This window comes from Salvia hispanica, chromosome 4 (assembly GCF_023119035.1).
Source record: "Salvia hispanica cultivar TCC Black 2014 chromosome 4, UniMelb_Shisp_WGS_1.0, whole genome shotgun sequence".
Taxonomy (NCBI): domain Eukaryota; kingdom Viridiplantae; phylum Streptophyta; class Magnoliopsida; order Lamiales; family Lamiaceae; genus Salvia; species Salvia hispanica.
This window is the reverse complement of record NC_062968.1, coordinates 14,984,534-15,006,426: the sequence shown is the minus strand read 5'-3', so window position 1 is coordinate 15,006,426 and position 21,893 is coordinate 14,984,534. Positions and strand designations below refer to the sequence as shown.

The window sequence follows — 21,893 nt, the reverse complement described above, 5'->3', positions numbered from 1 at the left end:
CCTTCGGGCACCCACCACTGAAGATTGTCAACGGTTGCTTCATCTTCACGAAACAGTCCACGGTTTTCCCGGTATGCTAGGCAGCATTGACTGCATGCATTGGAAGTGGAAGAATTGCTCGACTGCTTGGAGGGGGCAATACTTAAGCGGCCACAAAGGCGGCGGCCCAACGCTTATCCTTGAAGCGGTCGCCGACTACCGCCTATGGATTTGGCATGCATATTTCGGTGTTGCCGGATCCAACAACGACTTGAACGTGCTCTATTCTTCACCACTCTTCGATGATGTTTTGAATGGTGTAGCACCGGCGATCGACTTCACCGTCAACGGAAATGCATACCACATGAGTTACTATCTCGCCGATGGTATCTACCCAAGGTGGTCGACTTTCGTGAAGACGTTCAGCAATCCGCAAGACCCGAGACGGATTCTTTTTGCGCAGCGTCAAGAGTCTGCTCGGAAAGACGTCGAAAGAGCTTTTGGGGTCCTTCAAGGCCGATTCAACATTGTGAAGGGTCCGTCTCGGCTATGGTACGTTAAGAATATCGCCGACATCATGTACACGTGTATTATCTTGCACAACATGATTATAGCCGACGAAGGACCGATGGCGGCTAACTTTTACGACGAGATGAAGCCGGAAGCTCAACCGCGAGGTCTCCCCTACGCCGAGGTGTGCATACGTCGGTGAATGAGAGGATCGAAACAAGACACACAATGCGCGATACAAGAACCCACATTGAGCTACAAAAAGACCTAATCAAACACATTTGGGCGAAATTCGGCAACGAGTAGTGGGTCTTTTTAATTTTATGAATTTAATTATGTATTTTTTATTTTCTAGGATTAATTATTTTTTAAGATTTTAATTATGTAATTTTAATAATATAATTTTTATTTTTTAGGATTTTAATTACGTCATTTTTATATTTTAATGTATTTTTATATTGTAGAAATGTTTAGTAATTGAAGTATTTAATTTGAATAATAGAATGGTGGGACCCTTGAGCTTGTCCTTGCGGAAGAGCACAGATGTGGGTGTTGTGCTCTTAGCTAAAGACAAGAAGTAAAAGTGAGTCCGGGCCCACCTCCGTGCTCTTATTTAAAGAGCACGGATGTGGATGCTTTAAAGAGTAAACTAGAAAAATGGTACCAAGAAGATGGAGTTCGCACCTTCTCTATATCCAATAGGAAAAATCACATACCTGATCAGGTAGGAAACCTAATTTGTGATTTTACTGAAATTATTATAACCAAGTTTTACTTACTAACTAACAAAAATTGGATTTCTCCAAATCTCAAACACTGTTGATTGTCAACTGCTTCTTCGTCTTCACAAAGCAGTGCATGGCTTCCCTAAGATCAGTGGCGTGTTAGGTTTGGTATACAGAAAAGCATGTTTCAAGCAAGTTTCGCGCGAATAGAATCTTGCTTGTATACATAAAACTCTACAATCCACTTTTAACCCGATTCAGTATTATTCGAGCAGTCTCGCACGAATAGAATCACTAATATTATTACATTGTGTTTGCTTGTGCATTTATAAGATGTTTTACAAACATTTAAATGCATAAGAAGTAAACAAAGTCTATGTCTTTTGCTTAGTAGACCGGTTGTGGGCGTCGTCCACTTTAAGGTAACGTGGTCAGATCTATGCAATGCTTTGCAAAAGAAAAAGAAGAATTTCACAACCTAGATAGGCTTTGGCTACTTATCGTGAAAGGTTGCAATGTTAGTCCGCATATTTCTAAGCCTTACTGAAATAAGATGACATTGGTGTGGTATAGCACTGAACGGATCTAACAGCAAGACGTGTCTTTATGCTATCTACTGAAAGACTAGGTCTTGATAAAATACTATTTCTTAATCTACATATGTTAGCATTGAGCATACGGTATTGATTATGCACTACTTTGACTTATCAAAGCGGTGATTAATATCTAGCGGTGCTAGAATTGCTATTATGTTGAATCGTGCGCGAGGTGAGTCTCGTTTGATAATGTCCTCAAGAGAAGCTCAAACAAGGTTTTATTATTCGGAAAACTGGCCAGTTGGAGTTTTATTACTCTATGAATAATAAATAAATGTTTCTTGCTAAGTCCACTCTTGGAATTAATAAGATATTAATTAATTAAGTCCATAGCAGACATTAATTAATTGATGGACATTTATATCTTAAGCGCGGGAAATAAATAATAAACAAAGTGGAAACCCAGATTACTTGTAATTTCGGATTTGGATGGGGAGAGTTCAATATTACTTTTGTAGTGGCTGCTCGTAATATTCCAATATAAGCTTGTACTCCCTCCGTCCCATTAAAGATGACCCACTTTCCTTTTTGGTTTGTCCCAACCAAGATGACCCATTACTTAAAATGGAAACCCCTTTATCTCTACTTTATCCCCTCTCTCTTACTTTACTCTCTCCATTTAACACACAAAATAAAGTTGCATAAAATCCCGTGCCGCCCAAGAAAGGGGTCATCTTCCTTGGGACGGAGGGAGTATTAAATTGTGGGTTCAATTTAATTAGTAAAAAGCTAATTGAGGGAGCTCATATCCAAAACCTTCCATAGATCCCTGTCTGGGCCCAAAAAGAAACTTAATATAAATAGGAGAATAAAGGAAACATAAATCATTCATTATTATTACTCATATTTTTCGTCTCCCACTACCTAGAGGAGTTCGAATTTCTCTCCTAATTGGAGAAAGATTTCTTCTGTCTTCTTTATTCGAGTCCTAGTATTTTGATTAGATCAGCCCACCCTGATATCGAGATACAGTTCGGGAACCAGAGAGAAGATCCGTGGTCTAGTATTGAAGATCATCGTGGAGAAGGCGCGAGCAATCGATGATTCTTTGGAGAATCAAATCGGTAACTCTAAACCGTAGAATTCATGTTTTAGGATTTACTTTCTTTGAGCATGAATTATTTGTTATAGAATGCAATTATCTGTTTAACATGTGAATTGATTAATCGGTCAAATAGATCCTACGTCTGATTTATTTGTTTTGTACAAGTCTTCCGCTGTGCAAGGGGCACCAAACCCCAACAATTGGTATCAGAGCCAGGTTTTTGGCTCTGATTATGTGGATTAATTTCATGTTATGTGAATTGCTTGAATGCATATTTTTATTCGTTATGTGTTTCGTTAGATGTTTGTTGTTTTATTTGTTTTTCAAAACAACGAACGACGAAGAACACAATTACGAAAATAGTTTTTGCCGTTGCAATTATTCCGTCAATTCCATGCTGTCATTGAATCCTTTTTCTTCGCTGCATTGAGGAAACAAATTTGCCTAATATGTAATCACTATGTCTTACCATGTATCCATATGACTTTTGAGTATGTAATGATTACACATGTATTCCGTGAGTATGCCTTACGTGAGTTATGGAATTGCGACATGGAATTTGCTGCGCTGAGTCGTGTGGCCGAGGACGGTGGCTTGCACGTGTGCAGCGCCGGCGGCTGCGGATACGGCGGGAACGACAGCGGTTCGAGTGGGAGCCCTTCGTGGGCAGCTACCAGGCTCGGAGGAAGTTGTTGTCGTAGCCACTGCAGAGGCGACGTCGCAGTAGCGACAATGCAGCAACAGCAGCAGCGGCGACCGGAGAAGATGCAGCTGCAGCGGCTGTGCTTGGCGGCTGGGTGTCTCTCTGCAGCAGCGCCTGTGGGGGCACGGGCTGCCGGAAACGAAGCAGCAGCTGCGGGTTCAGTGGGAGTCTAGCCGAGCCATGCAAGGTTCGGTCAAGTTTCTTTCCAAATTTAGATTCAGGTTTCCTAACCATTGGAATTAATTTTGGAAATAATTCAAGATTAATTTAGAATTAAGATTTGAATATATCTTGTGAATTTTATATATTATATAAGATTTGATTTTGTATTAAATCATGGATTAATTACAGATTTTATCTTTATTTTATGGATTTGTAGGGATTTAATTCCTGGATGAATCCTAGTTAAATTTAGATAATGACAATCTAATTTTTATCTATATCCTATGGATTAATGTGGATTTATCCATAGACAAATCCTAGTTGGATTTAGATAATGATAATATTATTTTATTCTTATCCTATGAGTTTATATGAATTTATTCATAGATAAATCTAGATGGATTTGGATAGTGATAATGTAATATTTTATTCTTATCTTATAGATTTACATGGATTTGTTCCTAGATAAATCTTGGATAGATTTGAATAATTATAATATAATATTATCTTATTCTATGGATTTATATGGATTTATTCTAAGATAAATCCTAGATGAATTAGGATAAGCATTTATATTAATTTATTTTATCCTATGGATTTGAATAGATTTTATTCTATTAAGACAAATCTTAGATGGATTAAAATAAGTATTAATCCAATTTATCCTTATCTTTTGGATTTATATTCTAAATAGATTAGGATAAAGATGATATATAAGAAATCCTTAATTAATTGGATTTAGATAAATTTATTTATCTAAGAAATCCTAAGTAATGTTTGATATATTCTAGATGTCTATTCTAAATAGAATTAAGATTTGTACAAATCTTTATTGAATGGTGATAAGGCTAATTTCATGCATCGGTTATGTGGTGAAAAACACTTTATTTTACTGGGTCTAACGCAGTTTTTAAGCCAGGTGTGTGAAGGAGACGCTCTCCAGGAAGAGCTGGAGGCAATGGACTAGCGAAGGAAACGAAGGAAAGTGAGCAGAGTTGAAGAGAAAAAAATGGCTGGACGAAGGGAGTCAATAGCTGAGGGCAACAAAGACTATTCATACCTCGCTGGACCCACTTCTACGCCTATAAATAAAGGAGCATGCAGCACACGCCATAGACATGATTTTGCTCTCAGCTCACACACTCGCACACTCACACACACACTTGGGAAAAATGGGAATTCTGGGGTAGCTAAGGGTTTCTAGGAGTTCATCTTCGGCGAAAGTTAGTCGTAACACCGTTCTCACGGAGGGCGAAGAAACAATCAGTTTACATTCAATTTTCTGCACTTTTATTCCGTCGAACTTCAACGTTTTGGAAGTCGATTTGGTTGTTTGCTATTACCGTTATCTATGCATTTGGTTTATGTCATGATGGTGTTTATTTTGTGTTGATTTATGTTGATTCTGAGTTTTTGTTTGAGGTTTTATTTCGGCAGTTGAATGTTATTCTCTGTTTTGGATAATTCTGTGCTTGATCTGGGAAATAGGTTGTGGATCTGAATTGTTGTTTTTGATCGGTGGTTGTTTGGCGAATCTGTAGCTATAGGTATACTTTCGGTCGGAGTTTGTGTCGGATGCTTGGATCCGGAGTGGATTTAGAATCCGAAGTTGGATCTGAACAGGGGAATCAAGTTGTGCATGGATTTCAAACTTTTTGCTCTCTTTTCATTTTACTTCGTCTAGTAGTCGCAGATCTGCTTAGTTTTAAATTGTTCTTCGTTTAATTGCTTTAAATTCAGTCTGCTTCGTTTCCGATTCACGTTCCATCTCTGTTTCTACTGAAATTTTTATGCAAATTGATTGGAGAAGATGATGTCGCTGTTAGTTGGTACTTTAGTTAGTTTTTTTCAGCTTTTCATCCGTACTTTACCTTTTCAGCAAATGGTCCCCACCGTCAGTTCATTTCCCAGGTCTAGGTAATTTAGAAAATAGTTTCTTAGATCTAGTGATTGTCTCGTTTTCCAGTTACATGCATGATTTCTGTTCTGCCTAGATCTAGTTGTTAGCGTAGCAGATTTCAACTCCAAGTTTAGTTTAATTTCCTCAACCCAAAATGCGTGGCAGCAGCCAACCCAAAAATAGTCCCGAATCCTTGAGCATGTTTGATTGTACATTCATCTCTGTGGGATCGATCCCTACTTCCATGTGCTAATTTTAGTATACGTGGTTGAGGGTTTTGAAGCGATATTCTGTGTGTCCGACGACCGAGATCTTCCAACGTTCCGTGAGTTCCTAGACCCTGTGATCTAGTGGATTCGCTGGACCTAGGAAACTTGTTATTCCTTTCTGTGCATGAAGTCTCTAAACATGAAAAAACGAAGCTTCAATTGGATTTTATTTTTATCTTATGGATTATGATGGAAGTGTTTCTATCTAGTAATATCCTAGTACGATTTAAATAATGATAATCCTAGATCAACGTTATCTTGAATTGTAGGATTTGATTTTATGGAAATAAAATCTAGAATAATCCTAAGTGGATTTAGATAAGTTGACTCTATCTTGATAAATCCTAAATGAATTTGGATAAAGATTATCCAAGATAAAACTGAATTATTTAATTGATTCTCCCATGACTAGATTAAATAATTTTCGATAATTATCCTATGTGTTTAAATGCCATGGATTAAATGGATTTATCTGTTTATTTGGTGTTTATCTATTTTAAGTGGATTATCTACTTTATCTGCTTATGTGATAATTATGCAAACACCATACAAAATATCTAAGTGATGATTACAACAAGTGCGTTGTATACGGTCTCCATCGGTTGGACTGCCAAATTTTGTGAAGCTGATTTTCTAATATTATTGCCACCTGCAGAGTAGGGACAATAATCCTACGAAAACAGTAAGTTCATAAGGGCGGACTTCTCACATAATAAATAGAATGAACTAGAAAGTGGTTCCCAATATTATTGCCACCTGCAAAGTAGGGACAATAATCCTAAGGAACTGCGAGTTTCAGGGTTCAATCAGAATTTATGAGATAGCTTGGTTTTGTTATCAGCACATGAACATTGTTATGGGAGTGTGTTGTAGAAATAAAATTCTGTAATGCTAAATCTGATGGTCGTGCTTAGGCAACATTAGGCGTATTAACCTCCAAAGGAGGATACAATTTAATGCGTCGGTGTTGTGACCAGTAAAATTGTCAAAATTTTAATGCGTATTAACCTCCAAAGGAGGATACAATTTATTAATTTTGTTGTTGTAAGATACATAATTGTTTTGTGGTTATTTGTGATTATGTATTGAGCATGAGTATGTGATAATAAGTTTATTTGCCAAATCTTCATTATGTCATTTAATATTTGTCTGCGATCCTTAAAGAAAGAAAACTCGAATGCCTAAATTATGTAGACCGGAAACGAAAATGGATAAGTTTCTCATCGCTGAAAACCTTGAGTTTATACTCAATGATTCATGTCCTCCATTTCCTCGACATAATTCCACGAAGAATGTTCGAGAATGCATTATGCATGTACTTGACAAGCTCTTTGAGGAATAAGGTCAAGCTATTTTCCTTTAAGTAGCTCGACAAGTCTTGGTTAATAACGATGAAAGATGGATATCAATAGAATCTGTCAAGATGATTCGATTGGAATATCCTAAAGTGACAGAATGTTTTGAGGATCTTTTGATCACTCAAATAGTTTCTGACACAAGTCATCGCCTAAAGTAACAAGAAATGACTACAAGAAGGTTTAACTGAAAAGTAGAAAATCTTCAGAATAATAGTCGTTATGTTACTGTTAGAGCAAAGTAACATGATAGATGACAAATTCATAAAGGCTGCATTTTTTAAGTCCTAGTTCATTTGAACAAAAGACTAGATGTGGAAATGGGAGAGCCTGAATTGTCATCAAAGTTTGTTTAAAGCGAGAAAAGATGCTTTGTGAGTTGGATTGACCTATTTTATAGAAGGACAATGACTTACATGACAATGCAACTTCTAAGTAAGAGATCTTGATCCAGTTAGGTTTTTGTTGCAGTGGGAGCTATTAATGCTCAACTATTGTTTTATGGTTGATGCTTAAGGCATCATAGTATTAAAATAATATAAGTGCGACAAGGTTGAGTATTCAACAACACATCAACTTCTTAATCATTGAATGATAAAGTATTTATGGCTCTTAGCCTTAAGGCCAAGAAAATACTTAGAAATTGTTCGAACTGATCTAGACTATCAAGATTTTAACATTTCGTTAAATAGCTTGAGAGTTGAGAAAGTCTATTTGATGCACTATGAGTTAGAATCATTTGATTTTTCAAGAGATTCAGAATACTTATAGAAGTGCAACATAGAAAGACTAGCAAGTCTCAATGGTTTACACCATAAGGAGACGAGCAAAGGGTTATGATCAGTAGTGGGAGTCTAATCTCCATTAACGAATCCAAGCATTCATCTAATGAATGTGATAGTTATGTAAGAAGGAATCAAAGTCTTTCTAAGACAAGTTTGATTATGTGATGAGTTGTACTCATTAAAATCTTATCATTGGTGGGATAAACATTAAAGAAACTACCAACATCAGTACCTTCTACAAAACACGAGTTGTGGACTAGAGCGTCTCTAGTCTAGCACATCTCAAGGTGTAATGTTGTTCCAACACGTGTTGGAAAAGTGTCCAAGAAATTGGAGTTGAGTACTGAGGCATGTTTTAAGGTTTGTCCCAAATGATGTAAGGTTATAAGTTCTGTAATCTTCAAAGATATAATTCTTGTATGAAGATCAAGAGATGAACTACAAGCCTAACAACGTGATAACTCTCAAAATAAAGAGAGAGATATCGGATTTTCCACATTACCAAGAAGTCATACCATTAGAAACTTTTGCACTAATAAAATCAACTTCAGTACCTAAGATTGTAAGAACCATATCGTAGTGGGAGCGTTCCACTGGAACACAACAAGTTCTTGGGTCTAAGAGTGTCGTAAGACTCGGTCTTAGATTAACTTGAACATAATCCCTTTAACTACAATGTAGTATTGGTTAATTTGGATAATCATCTTTGAACAGGTGATAGATTCCATATTACAATCTAAGATAGACAACATGTTTTACAAGACTTGCAATACTACCTACAGGCTGTGTCAGTCAGTGGGAGCAAGTATCTTTGCAAGTGTAAATGTGGATCTCAAATGGCTAGACAATGACAATGGGTTATGCCCAAAGAGAATTATCTTCTCGCTATCGTTGTGCCAGGATTTATTCGATCATATTGTCTATTAGAACTTACATAAATTAGAATGTATGTATTATGATTGTCAAGACAGCCTTCTATAAATAGAAGTCTTGAGGAAATCATCTACTAGAACATTCTAATGGGATATGTAATTAAGGGCAAGAAACGCATGATTGGAAGCTTATATAGACCTTCGTGGTCTTAGGCAAGCATCTAAATCAGAGTATATGTGTTTTATCAAAATTGTCAAATATTTGGAATTTGACTTGTGTCCTTAACAGTGTTGTAAGCACAAGGAAGTTGAAAGTGCATTACGTATGGTATTATTGGTACTCTACGATGATGAAATCTACAAAAGTTGCAAACAACTAAGATTGGCATCTGGCGTAGGAAACTGGTTGTCTACCCAGTTTAAGATAAATGATTTAAGAGAAACTAATTACATTCTTAGCATCTAAGTCCTTTTAAGATGCTAGAAAGAATGTTGAGATTCTCTTAGGAATCCTATATCTACACATTGCTTGGAACATTTAAGCATTAGAAATTCCATGAAAAGGTTTATACCTCTCAAGATGGAATTGTCTTGTCTCTAGTCAAGTGTCGTTTGACGCTTAGTGAGATCAAGAATTATGAGACTAGTTTCGGAGATAGTTGTCTCATGTATGCTATAATGTGTACTAAGTTTGATATTAGTTGTGCTTATGCATAGCAAGTATATATCATATTAACCATGGCAAAGGATTTTGATTGAGGTAATGAATATACCCTAGTGCTTGAGAAAGACTAGTAACTATATTCTAGTTTACCAGTCATTCATGTAATGTCCTTGGGGTTACACTGTCTTAGTTTTATGACTAATCAGTGATCGAGTAAGTCATCCTCTGAATATGTGTTTACCTTAGGAATATCTTCCTAATAGCTTTAATCGTAAGTTTGAGTATGCCTATGAGTATTATTTTTTATTACTCTAGTGAAGGCTAACTCAAGGGACACACGAGTTTATTAAGCTAAGCAATCACATATGGGGATGAAATTAATTAAAGATCAAGTACGCAGCAAAGACATTATGGTGAAAAAGATATTATCAGAGAACAACCAAGCAGATTTTTCTTTCACTTAGTGAAATGAATGGTAGTTCGATATATCTAGTACAAAGACCTACTTTGAGTATAAGTGGGAGAGTTTTTGGCAGTGGGTATACTCGAAAGCATGTTTTGAGTATAAGTGGGAGATTGTTAGGTTTGGTATACTGAAAAGCATGTTTCGAGCAAGTTTCGCGCGAATAGAATCTTGCTTGTATACGTAAAACTCTACAATCCACTTTTAACCCGATTCAGTATTATTCGAGCAGTCTCGCACGAATAGAATCACTATTATTATTACATTGTGTTTGCTTGTGCATTTATAAGATGTTTTACAAACATTTAAATGCATAAGAAGTAAACAAAGTCTAAGTCTTTTGCTTAGTAGACCGGTTGTGGGCGTCGTCCACTTTAAGGTAACACGGTCAGATCTATGCAATGCTTTGCAAAAGAAAAAGAAGAATTTCACAACCTAGATAGGCTTTGGCTACCTATCGTGAAAGGTTGCAATGTCAGTCCGCATATTTCTAAGCCTTACTGAAATAAGATGACATTGGTGTGGTATAGCACTGAACGGATCTAACAGCAAGACGTGTCTTTATGCTATCTACTGAAAGACTAGGTCTTGATAAAATACTATTTCTTAATCTACATATGTTAGCATTGAGCATACGGTATTGATTATGCACTACTTTGACTTATCAAATGGTGCGGGTTTTTCGCAACCCAATAATCCTGATATATTGGGTAGTGGTGATTAATATCTAGCGGTGCTAGGATTGCTATTATGTTGAATCGTGCGCGAGGTGAGTCTCGTTTGATAATGTCCTCAAGAGGAGCTCGAACAAGGTTTTATTATTCGGAAAACTGGCCAGTTGGAGTTTTATTACTCTATGAATAATAAATAAATGTTTCTTGCTAAGTCCACTCTTGGAATTAATAAGATATTAATTAATTAAGTCCATAGCAGACATTAATTAATTAATGGACATTTATATCTTAAGCGCGGGAAATAAATAATAAACAAAGTGGAAACCCGGATTACTTGTAATTTCGGATTTGGATGGGGAGAGTTCAATATTACTTCTGTAGTGGCTGCTCGTAATATTCCAATACAAGGGGCACCAAACCCCAACATGGCGGACCCATAATTTTTGTACTATGGGGTGCAAATTAATTTTAACAATTGTTGTATAATTTTAGTGTAAAAGACGATAAAAACAACTCAAACATGAACCTTATAGAACTACGATATAGAGACGGATTATGAGAGAGAAATAATTTTAAGTGAGCAATGTAAATTATAGATACATACGTTAACAATGTCGACATCGAAATAATTGAATAATAGTAATTTTAAAAAAATAAAGAATAGTCAAAATTATTAAAGAATACTTCCTCTGTCCCAAGATAAGCAACTCACATTCCTTTTTGGGATGTCCCAAGATAAGTGATAACTGATAAGTGAGTCATTTCCTTTTTTGGTATTCTCTCTCTTACTTTTTCACTCTACTTTATTAATTCTCTTATTTTATTCGCTTTTCACTTTATTAATAAAATCATATTTCCTTAAATCTCGCGCCGAAAAGTTTTTGCTCACTTATCTTGGAACGGAAGGAGTATTTTTTTAAAATAAAGAGCATAACTTTAACTTTAACTTTAAATTTATATGCTCCATACATATGGACTAAAGAATTAGATATTATTTTTATTCTTAGATTATAAAGATCATTACATGATCTTACAATAGTATTATTTACACTAATAAAACAACAAAAACTACTTAGTTTGAGAAAATATAAATAAACTACTCCAATGGATTAGCTAGAAACTAAAAAAAATACATGAATAAACTTAATATTATCACCCATAAAAACAAAAATTACTAGTTTGAAAAATATAAAAAAATGCACCAATGGATTAAATGAGTTAACTAAAGAGTGAACTATGTAAATAGTATATGATCTTTCATTTTTGCACAAAAATGATACATAATCTTTATTTTATATTGTTTTTTAACATAAAAATCACATTTTTATACTCCGTATTTGATCATTTTCACCCGAAAAGATCCTCCAAAAAACACATTTTCACATTTTTGCTATGAAGGACATTTTTAAACACACGTGATAAAAAAACTTAAAATAATATTATAAAAATCTTGTCATTTTTTCCTCTCTTCTTATTCCCTAATTCATTTCTCTCTTATCCATAAGTCTTTATTTATTTAATTAGTGTGCCCAATTTATAGGCAAAGTTTTTTAATTTTTTAAAATAAAAGTAAAGTATGGTTCAATGTATCACAATTTCATTTTTATAAAAAAAAAATTTGGTTCAACATTATTACATATAATAGTTTATTCAGTTATATTTCAATCCCTAATTTCGCGCCATTTATTCTTTTTCATATGGCAAGTTTCATATATCCAATTTTTATGATAAATACAATATATTGCCGTTAAATATCCTATTTCTTCCATATCATATTTCCTTAATTATTTTTTTCCAGTAACTTTTTATATGCATTATATTATCTTTAATTAATATTATTGTTGTATTATATTACTTCGTTCACATAATATTGCAGCACAACAATTTATATAATACATTATACATAAGCTCGTTTTGCGTTTTACTTTTTTCCTTAATTGCGAAAGCTACAAACAAAAATTAATTTTCGGTAATCTCTAAATTAGCCAAACAACTTTACCTAATTGTGTATAGATATTAGTACATTGTTTCCTATTAACACGCGTATAATATGGTATTCTTTTCATTATTTTTTGCATATTCCATTTGTGGTACATATAAGGAAAAAGAAAGAAGAAAGAAAGAAAAGAAATTCACATGTTTACCATTTATTTTAAATTTCTAAAAATATTTTTTATTGTCCAAAAATCACATATTTGGTATCTAGAGTTATTTTTATTACGAGGAAAAAAAATAATATAAAGAATTATTTTTATCACAAAGTACCAAAACTCATAAACAATGTAACAATTTTTTTTGAAAAGTGAAAAGATATTCTTTCATAGCATTATGGGAAAAAAAGGGGGGGAAATTAAAATAAAAAAAGGGGGGAAATTAAAATAAAACGACGAAAAATGAAATACTCATATATTGAAAAATTATCAAACGCTTCAATCAATCAACGATCAAGAGAAAGCTGATCAGATCTACGCCCTTTCCATTCTTTCCCTTACATTCGCCTCTCTCTACCTTGCTACATTATCACTCAGCTTCTGTGGATACTTCTTCTTCTTTTTCCAGGTAATTGCATTTGTTCAGTTGCTCTTTATCCTTGTTTTCTTCCTCATTTTCCGTCTCTAATTTTTTGAGCTGTTTTGCTTGCTAGGTTTTCGTGTTTTCTAATTCGTGGAATAATATACTAGTTTAAGATTATTTTGTTTGAGTGGCGCTGGGTTATTTGTTAAATTTCCTTGTTTCATTCTCCGCGTTATGATGTGATGTGGCTGAGAATTTTATTAGGTGTACTGTTGTTGAAGTTGAACATATTTTATGCTGTTAGAGCACAGTAGCTGGTCAGCATTTAGGGTCAACTTTCTTGTTTGTTAGTAACAGGGTTTTCTTTTTACTATCAGATGAATTGGAATGTCATTATTTTGATCAAGAGCTGGCAATGAAGCAGCATTAGGAATTTCTAATTGTGGTGGGCAAATTTCTGAGCTCAATGACTTCTGTGAAATAAATTCTATTCAGAATATATTACCTAATTGTGCTTTCTTCTTGTATGTTGTTACTGATTTTTCAGGTGCATGCGACTGGATAGGATTGAGAAGCAAATTTAGCTTCTTTTAATTGGTCCATGCTTGAAGGTAATTTCATAGAATTTCCTAAGCCTGTCATAGAGCATTTGTCGCTGCTGGTTTGCGTGAATTATAGCCACTTCGATCCCAGTTAGACAGAGTGACAGACTCGTCTCCGAGGAAAAGTGTACAAAGAGTTTAGTGTGGGGTCCTCCAGTGAATAGCTTGTTATGGCATCGGTGCAGAATCGGTTTCTGCAGCCACAGCAACCTCCAGTACCTCGGGTATGTTGATGATTAATACATGCCATTTACACATTTGCTTCTTGTGCCCATATATGCCATTTTTAGGTATAGGATTTGAGTGTTATTAGTGGAGGTAGATCTTCCATATCACATTAACTTCATCTTTCTTGATGATGCTAGCAGCATCCCAGCACTTTATAATTTCAGAATACTGAAAAAACCTTTTGTTGTGATTCAAAGATATAAATGGGACTCCATAGAGGTACAGAAAGTAAGTTTAAAAGTCTCTTTGTTAGTTCAAATGCAAAATTTCAAAATCTATTCAGAAGCTTGGCGAGTTACATCATATTTTTGCTATGTATGATTCAGAATATCATTTCCCACAGTAAGATTATAGATTCTGTAGTAGTTTACACTGTATGCAACCTTCCCTCTTTGTTTTGGGGATATTTCCTTTGATGTGTCTTTCCCTGATATCCCACCCTTCCAAGGCAGGCTTTCTTTACTTTTTTGGAATTTGAGCTTAACTTTGAAGTTTGAAAGAACTAAATTAACGTGTTCATAACTATGGTTAGATTAATATTCCTTAAACTGATAGCTGTCTCGGAAGTCGGAGCTAAGAATCATCACGTGCACCATGTACTATTTAGAGATATATCTCATAATAGCTTCTTTTTGCACCTGCTTATGTGCTAACTTGTCATTTCAAATTAAGTGAAACAATAGTTCAGTAATATTTCAGGTAGTCTCAGCTATTCTTGAAGTAAAAGTACCCAATAGGACCTATTGTTGTAGCTTATTCCTCTTATTGTCTTCCATATTTCAGTTGATTTATGTGAAGAACATTTGTTTGAATGTACATGTGATGATACTGATTAATTATATTGGCAGCGGAAAAGGTGGGCAGGTTGTTTGGGTGGACTGTCTTGTTTCCGGACACAAAAAGGTGGAAAGCGTATTGTTCCTGCATCACGCATCCTGGATGCCAATGCTATATCAAATCAGCCAATTGGGCCTCCAGGTGGTGGATTGACTAATCAGGCTACTGGCGTTGCTTTGTCTCTTTTAGCTCCACCATCCTCACCTGCTTCATTCTCGAATTCTGGACTCCCATCAACAGCTCAGTCACCCAACTGCTTCTTGTCTGCCAATTCACCTGGAGGTCCTTCATCTACTATGTTCGTCACTGGTCCATATGCTCACGAGACTCAGCTGGTCTCACCTCCTGTATTCTCGACTTTCACAACTGAGCCATCTACAGCTCCTTTAACTCCTCCACCAGAGCTGGCACATTTGACAACTCCATCTTCACCAGATGTGCCTTATGCACGTTTCCTTTCATCGTCGGCGAAATTCAAAACCACTGATAAGATCAGCTACCCTGCTGCAAATGATCTTCAATCAACATATTTACTTTATCCGGGTAGTCCTGCAAGTACGCTTAGATCACCTGTTTCAAGGACGTCCGGTGATTGCTTATCGTCATCCTTCAATGGAAGGGAATTCCCTTCTCAGTGGGATCCCTCTATCCCTTCAGAAGGGTCTCCATATGCAAAGTCTGACTCAGGCATGTTTCTTGATGCCCAGACAGCTGGAGCCTCCAAGTCACGTCAAGATTCCAATTTCTTCTGCCCAGAGACATTTGCTCAATTCTACCTTGACCATTCATCCTTTTCTAATTCTGGTGGCAGGCTAAGTATTTCCAAGGAATCAGATGCTTATTCAAATGGTGGAAATGGATACCAGAACCGTCAGAACAAAACTTGCAAACCAGATGCTGAGGAACTCGAAGCTTACAGAGCATCTTTTGGTTTTAGTGCAGATGAAATCATTACCACAACTAATTATGTTGAGATCTCTGAGGTGTTAGATGACTCCTTTAGCATAACACCTTTTGCTTCCAGTAAGCATACCGAGGAGGAACATATTGCAACTCCACCCAGGAAAGATGTAATTGAAACCGAGAAGAGGGAAGAACATTTTCCTTGCCCACAGCTCAGTAAAGTACGACTGAATCGGTCAAGTAGCGTTCATATTGGAGGTTCATATAATCACATTGAAGGTAAATTATTAGTTTCCTGTTTACATAATCTTCTTACCTTGAGTTAAGCTTATTAGAAATTCTTTTACATATGTCTTCTCTGATCAAAGAGCGAGTGATCTTAACTTTTTTTATCTGTCAATGTTCATCGGTTCATGAGAAAATTGGTTTCTTATAGCTCAACTCTTTCCTATCATTTAAATTTAACCTACTCGTATTAAAAATAAAATATTGATCTTTTATGCAAATGATTGAATCTACTTGCAGATTCTTGTCATCTCCGTCTTCCTTGTACCTCTTTTCTTGACAATAACAATGGTTTTACTCATGTCTCAGATCAAATTCCACAGAGGCGGTTAGGAGATACTGGGCGAAGCCTCCAAAGTAACCACACTTTGAGCGACGGTGGCAGCATATTCTCTAAGATGGGTGCTTCTGGGGTTGGGCGTAAGTATAAGTTTGGTGCATCAAATTCTGATGCAGAGATTGAATACAAGAGAGTGTCAAGTTTGAGAGAAGGGCGCTACCGGAGAGTACACTAAGGTTAGGTTACTCTGCCTTTCCCGGCAGAGGAGCCATGAGGAACTTTCTTAGGTGTTGGGTGTTCCTTAGCCGCATGATCTATCCAACATCTATGTCGAGTCTGTCATATAATGTGCCTCCCAGTGATGGTATATTTCTCATGAAAATGCTGGGAATGGATCACCCGGGGATGATTTGGAGCAAAGAGGAAGATGAGACTGTTTATATATGTAAATGTTTAAGCATTTACATGGTCCTAAAATGGCAGTAGTGGCTTTAAATATAATTGTGTAGTATGTAGTGCCCACTCAACATTTTGGATCATGTCCGATTAGCTTCTCTTTATTGTACAAATGTTTATTCAGTGATATACAGTTTAGTACTCAAGATTTCTAGTCATTTCAGTTTAGTGTTCTTATACATTAAAATGCAGTGAATAACATCTTATACACGTATAAACATAATATACTGTGACAAATCTAATTAATATACATGTATAAACATAATATACTGTGACAAATCTAATTAATTGGAAAATAAACTAAGAATTTTTACAATATACAAAACTCGAGTTGTGGATCTATTTGCCAAGGTACCTAGTTCAAAAAGAAATATGGAACTTTCCTTCTCCATTGGTGCTAGTTCAAAAGAAATATGGAACTTTCCTTCTCCATTGGTGCTAGTTCAAAATAAAAATGGAAGCATGTGTATATATTGCATGACTCTTAATAAACACACCTAATTTCCAATACCTAATTCCCTTGATAGATGAACTGTTGGAAGAACTCCATAGAGTTGTGGTGTTTCCAAAAATCGATCAACGATATACCTAAGACCGCATTTAAAACCCATCGATATTATGAATTTAGAATTATTATGCCCTCAGACCTAACTAATGCACCTTCAACATTTCAATCATTGAGGGTTTCTAGGATTATTTTCTAAGGAATAAAACATACTTATTATTTTTGTCATAATGTTGTTATGTTTTACATTTAATGGATGTTAATTGCATGTTTAAATGTAAGTTAACTTAATAAAGTCCAAGTCTTTGTTTTAGTAGACCGGTTGTAGGCGGCGTCGACTTTAAGGTAACACGGTCAGTCCTAAATAAAGAAAAAGAAGATTTTCACGACCTAAATAGAATTATACTATCCATCGTGAAAGGTTGCAATGTCAGTCCGCATATTTCTAAGCCTTACTGAAATAAGATGACATTGGTGTGGTAAAGCACTGAACGGATCTAACAGCAAGACTTGTCTTTGTACTATCTATTGAAAGGCGAGGTCTTGATAAATATTTATTTCTTAATCAATGTAGGTTAGAATTGAGCATACGGTATTGATTATGCATTACTTTGACTTATCAAATGGTGCCGGTTTTTCGTAACCCAATAATCCCGATATATTGGGTAGTGGTGATTAATATCTAGCGGTGCTAGGATTGCTATTATATTGAATCGTGCGCGAGGTGAGTCTCGTTTGATAATGTCCTCAAGAGGAGCGCGAAACAATGTTTTATTATTCAGAACCTAGCTAGTTGGAGTTTGATCACTCTATGAATAATAAATAAGCGTTTCATGTTAAGTCCACTCTTGGAATTAATAAGAAATTAATTAATTAAGTCCATAGCAGACATTAATTAATTAATGGACATTTTTATCTTAAGCACGAGAAATGAAAGTTAAAACGGAAACCAGGATTACTTATAATTTCGGATTTGGATGGGGAGAGTTCAATATTACTTCTGTAGTGACTGATCGTAATATTCCAATTAAAGCTTATATTAAATTGTGGGTTCAATTTAATTAGTAAAAAGTAAATTGATGAGCCCATATCCAAAACCTTCCATAGATCCATGTCTGGGCCCAAAAGGAACTTAATATAAATAGGAGAATAAAGGAGACAGAAAAATAAAACAACATATTTATTTTTCCTAAAATTTTTGCTCCCCCCCCCGGTGTTGGTCGAATTTTCTTCTTCTTTTAGGAGTAGAATTTCTGTCTTCTTTATTTAAGTCGTAGTATTCCGGTAAGATCAGCCCACACTGATATTGGAGTACAGTTCGGGAACCAGAGAAAAGATCTGTGGTCTAGTATTCAAAGCGTCACGTGGAGAAGTAGCTACCCGTCATCAATTCTTTGGAGAATTAATAAGGTATTATTTCTGCTCCGTAGAAAAATATGTTTTAGGTTTCAATATACTTAAAACATGATTAGTTCAAGTTATGAGCAAAATACATGTGAGAATTACGCGAATTGATTTTGTCTAAATAATCTGCTAAATATATCTGACTATTATGTGATATATTTGTTCGATTAAATTATGAAATTCGAAGCACGCTTCCGCTGTCAGTTCCTTCAATTGGTATCAGAGGTAGTCTTTGGCTCTGATTATTTGGATTTAAATTTTGCGAAATTCATGTATGCATGTGTTATTTGATTACGAAACATGTTCTTGTTTTTATTGTTTAATTTTTATGCATGATGAACTCAAGAACATTCAAATCAATAGAACTTGAATTTTCGAACGCACGAGATGAGCGATTCGTCAGCGCTTGCACCGGGATGAATCGCGCTACATGCGTTCGAAGAGGGTTGTCGAGCGAGTGGGAGCAAGAGAGGCAGACGACCGGCGACGCGCGAACGAGAAAGGACTCGTGCACGCCGCCGGCGAGACCGCCGGTCTCGACGTGCTCCAAGAAACTGCGTCCAATCATTGGAGCATGGAATCGAATGCGCAGCGACGTGAACACGAGCAGAGGGCTCTCCCACGCCGCCGTTGTGATCAAGAATTCCGTTATGCTCCAGGGCTGAAGGCGGCGACGAGGATTGGGTGGCGAAGCCACCAGAGATCCTGAAACCCTAGAAGAAACCTAACCCTAAACGCTAACCCTAGCCATGCGACGCTGAACAAGGGGCAACACCACCGTGAGCAGTGGATGCCGGCTCATGCGAGCTCGATGGCGGCGACGGGAATCCGCCGGAAGCCGCGTGGCGGTCGCTGCGCGGCTGAGCGATTTTGCCGGAGGGAAATCGTGGCGTGTTTGCGCCGCAGTGGGAGGAGGAGGCGATCGCGCTTTTTGCGCGTGCAGCCGGCGGCGGCTGGACGGCGAACTCGCCGTTCCGGCGAGCGTGTCGCCGTAAAATCTTCGTCCTACGTCGTTCGGGCGAACCTCGAACGATGAGATATCGATGAAAGATTATTTTAATGATTATTTAATTCATAAATTAAAAGATATCATTAAAAATAATATTATTTAATGAAATAAAATATTTTTGGATGATTTCCCTAGATTTTAGGAATATTTTGATTATATTCTATATCTATGGAATATTTTATATCCTAGATGATATAGATAAGAATAATTTAATAGTTTCCTAAATATTACTCCCTCCGTCCCGCTTTAGGAGTCCCGGTTGAGTCAGACACATGTTTTAAGAAAAAAGTGTTTGAGTGTATAATAAATAAATATTGTAGTGGATGTTGGGACCCACTTTTAATTGAGTATCCAATAAATAAATATTATAGTGGATGTTGAGACCCACTTTTAATACTTTTTTTATTAGTTGTAGTGGATGTTGGGACCCACTTTTAACACTTTGTAGATATTTTTTATTAATTTATCTCAACCGGGACTCCTAAAGCGGGACGCCCAAAATTGATCAACCGGGAATCCTAAAGCGGGACGGAGGGAGTATATATCTAGAATCATAATTAGGATAGATATGTAAGATTACATTAAATAATATAATTATTTTCTTCCTAATCTTGAACATGGATATAATTTGAATTTATTTTTTCATGTCTAATTAAGATTTAAATAATGTAATTTATTTTAGATATATCTTATAGTAAGACATGAATAAGAATTAAATTCTACAATTAATTAATTCCTAAACTAAGATACTTATAGATAATAAAAGATTTAATTATCCAGTCAATTAAATACCAACAGAATTTAATTAGTCTTAATCTGCCTTAAGGCTAAAGGATAATTAATGAAAAAACCATAACTCAAATATCTAAGCGATAATTATGAACTTAAAGTTTATATATGGTCTCCATCGGTTGGACTGCCAAATTTTGTAAAGCTAGTTTCTAATATTATCGCCACCCACTCTGTGGGGACAATAATCCTACGAAAACAGTAAGTTCATAAGGACGAACTTCTCACATAATAAATAGAATAAACTAGAAAGTGGTTCCTAATATTATCGCCACCGCTTTGTGGGGACAATAATCCTAAGGAACTACGAGTTTCAGTGGTGTTGGGGTTTGTGCCCGATAAAGCTCGTTTCATGCATCGGTTTAGGGTTAAAATTTCTGAGTGCATTTGGGGCGCTAATGTGTGTTATTGAGTTCAGGTGCGTAGTAAACTGCTCGGACCTGTGGAGTTGTTGTTACCTGACCTGGCAGATGCAAAAGAGATGAAATTGAAGCAAAAGTCAGAAGTCGTCGTTCGGACCTGGGAGAATCAAAAGTTGGCGACAGGAGCAGAATGGAGCGAGAGCAAATTATTTTAAAGAGTCTTACTCAAGGGCAAGGGCGTAAAACCACCGGAGGGATACCCTAGGGATCAGAGCCTCCCACGTATAAAGAGCTCAACCTTGAAGAAGAAAAAGAACAGTCCGTCAACAGCCACTTCTGCACTTTCTTAGCTCTAGCTTTCGTTCCATGCTTTAGTTCCACACTTCAAGTTTCTCATTTCGACTGCTGCGCACTTGGACATGGAGGATTCTGGCCATCGTGGTTCTCATCATCGTTGTTATTTTGCTGTGTAACACCGCCTCGTGGAGGCGAAGAAACAATTTTATTTGCTTTCGTTTAGTACCTTGTTGGTTTTAAGTTTCGCAACTCTAGTTTCTTGCTTTGATCTACTGGATTCAGACTTATTTACAGTTATTATGGAAGCTTATGTTTGCTTTTGGTTGAATATCTCTGCGTTTATGTTTATCTCTTGTTTTTAGCTTTCGTTCTTGTTTGTTGTTGGATGTTTGGAGCTGAGATCTGTGTTTGTTGTTGGAGGTTGGGAATTTGCATATGAAGATGTTTGGATTTGTTGAATCTTGGTGTTTCGGAGTTGGAGTTTCACATATTTGGTGTTTGATGTTTACGTTATGCATGATTATGGGTATTTACTTTCTGTTTCTGCATCCTTTAGGTCCAGTAGCGTAGATCTGTTAGTTTAGGCTTTAATTTCTCGTTCTAAGTCTTGTTTTAAGTTTAGATTTAAGGTTGCTCTGTTTTCATGGTGTTTAATACCCTGTTTTTCTCTGCTATTCTCGTTTGATTCCCGAAGAAGATGAAGTTGTTGGTAGTTAGAAC

At 36.1% G+C, this 21,893-nt stretch overlaps 1 protein-coding gene across 6 annotated transcripts; it reads left to right on the top strand.

Moving 5' to 3' along the window:
- The first annotated feature begins 13,143 nt into the window (after nucleotides 1-13,143).
- LOC125217768 (uncharacterized protein At1g76660-like) lies at nucleotides 13,144-16,965 on the top strand. Of its 6 annotated transcripts, none has more exons than XM_048119299.1 (6): nucleotides 13,144-13,261; nucleotides 13,594-13,661; nucleotides 13,764-13,827; nucleotides 13,914-14,042; nucleotides 14,895-16,065; nucleotides 16,381-16,965. In XM_048119299.1, the coding sequence occupies exons 4-6, from the start codon at nucleotides 13,989-13,991 to the stop codon at nucleotides 16,584-16,586; spliced, it is 1,431 nt and encodes a 476-aa protein (XP_047975256.1). In that variant the 5' UTR covers nucleotides 13,144-13,261; nucleotides 13,594-13,661; nucleotides 13,764-13,827; nucleotides 13,914-13,988; the 3' UTR covers nucleotides 16,587-16,965. The 6 variants fall into 6 exon arrangements, with proteins under 6 accessions (XP_047975256.1, XP_047975255.1, XP_047975253.1 ...); XM_048119298.1 differs by having other exon boundaries at nucleotides 13,910-14,042; XM_048119296.1 differs by having other exon boundaries at nucleotides 13,764-14,042.
- The last annotated feature ends 4,928 nt before the right edge of the window (nucleotides 16,966-21,893 follow it).

Coding starts and splice junctions, on each gene's coding strand:
- LOC125217768 (XM_048119299.1), top strand. CDS start 13,989: ATGGCATCGGTGCAGAATCGGTTTCTGCAGCCACAGCAACCTCCAGTA. Junction 14,043..14,894: donor AGCAACCTCCAGTACCTCGG/GTATGTTGATGA, acceptor TTATATTGGCAG/CGGAAAAGGTGGGCAGGTTG. Junction 16,066..16,380: donor TTCATATAATCACATTGAAG/GTAAATTATTAG, acceptor CTCATGTCTCAG/ATCAAATTCCACAGAGGCGG.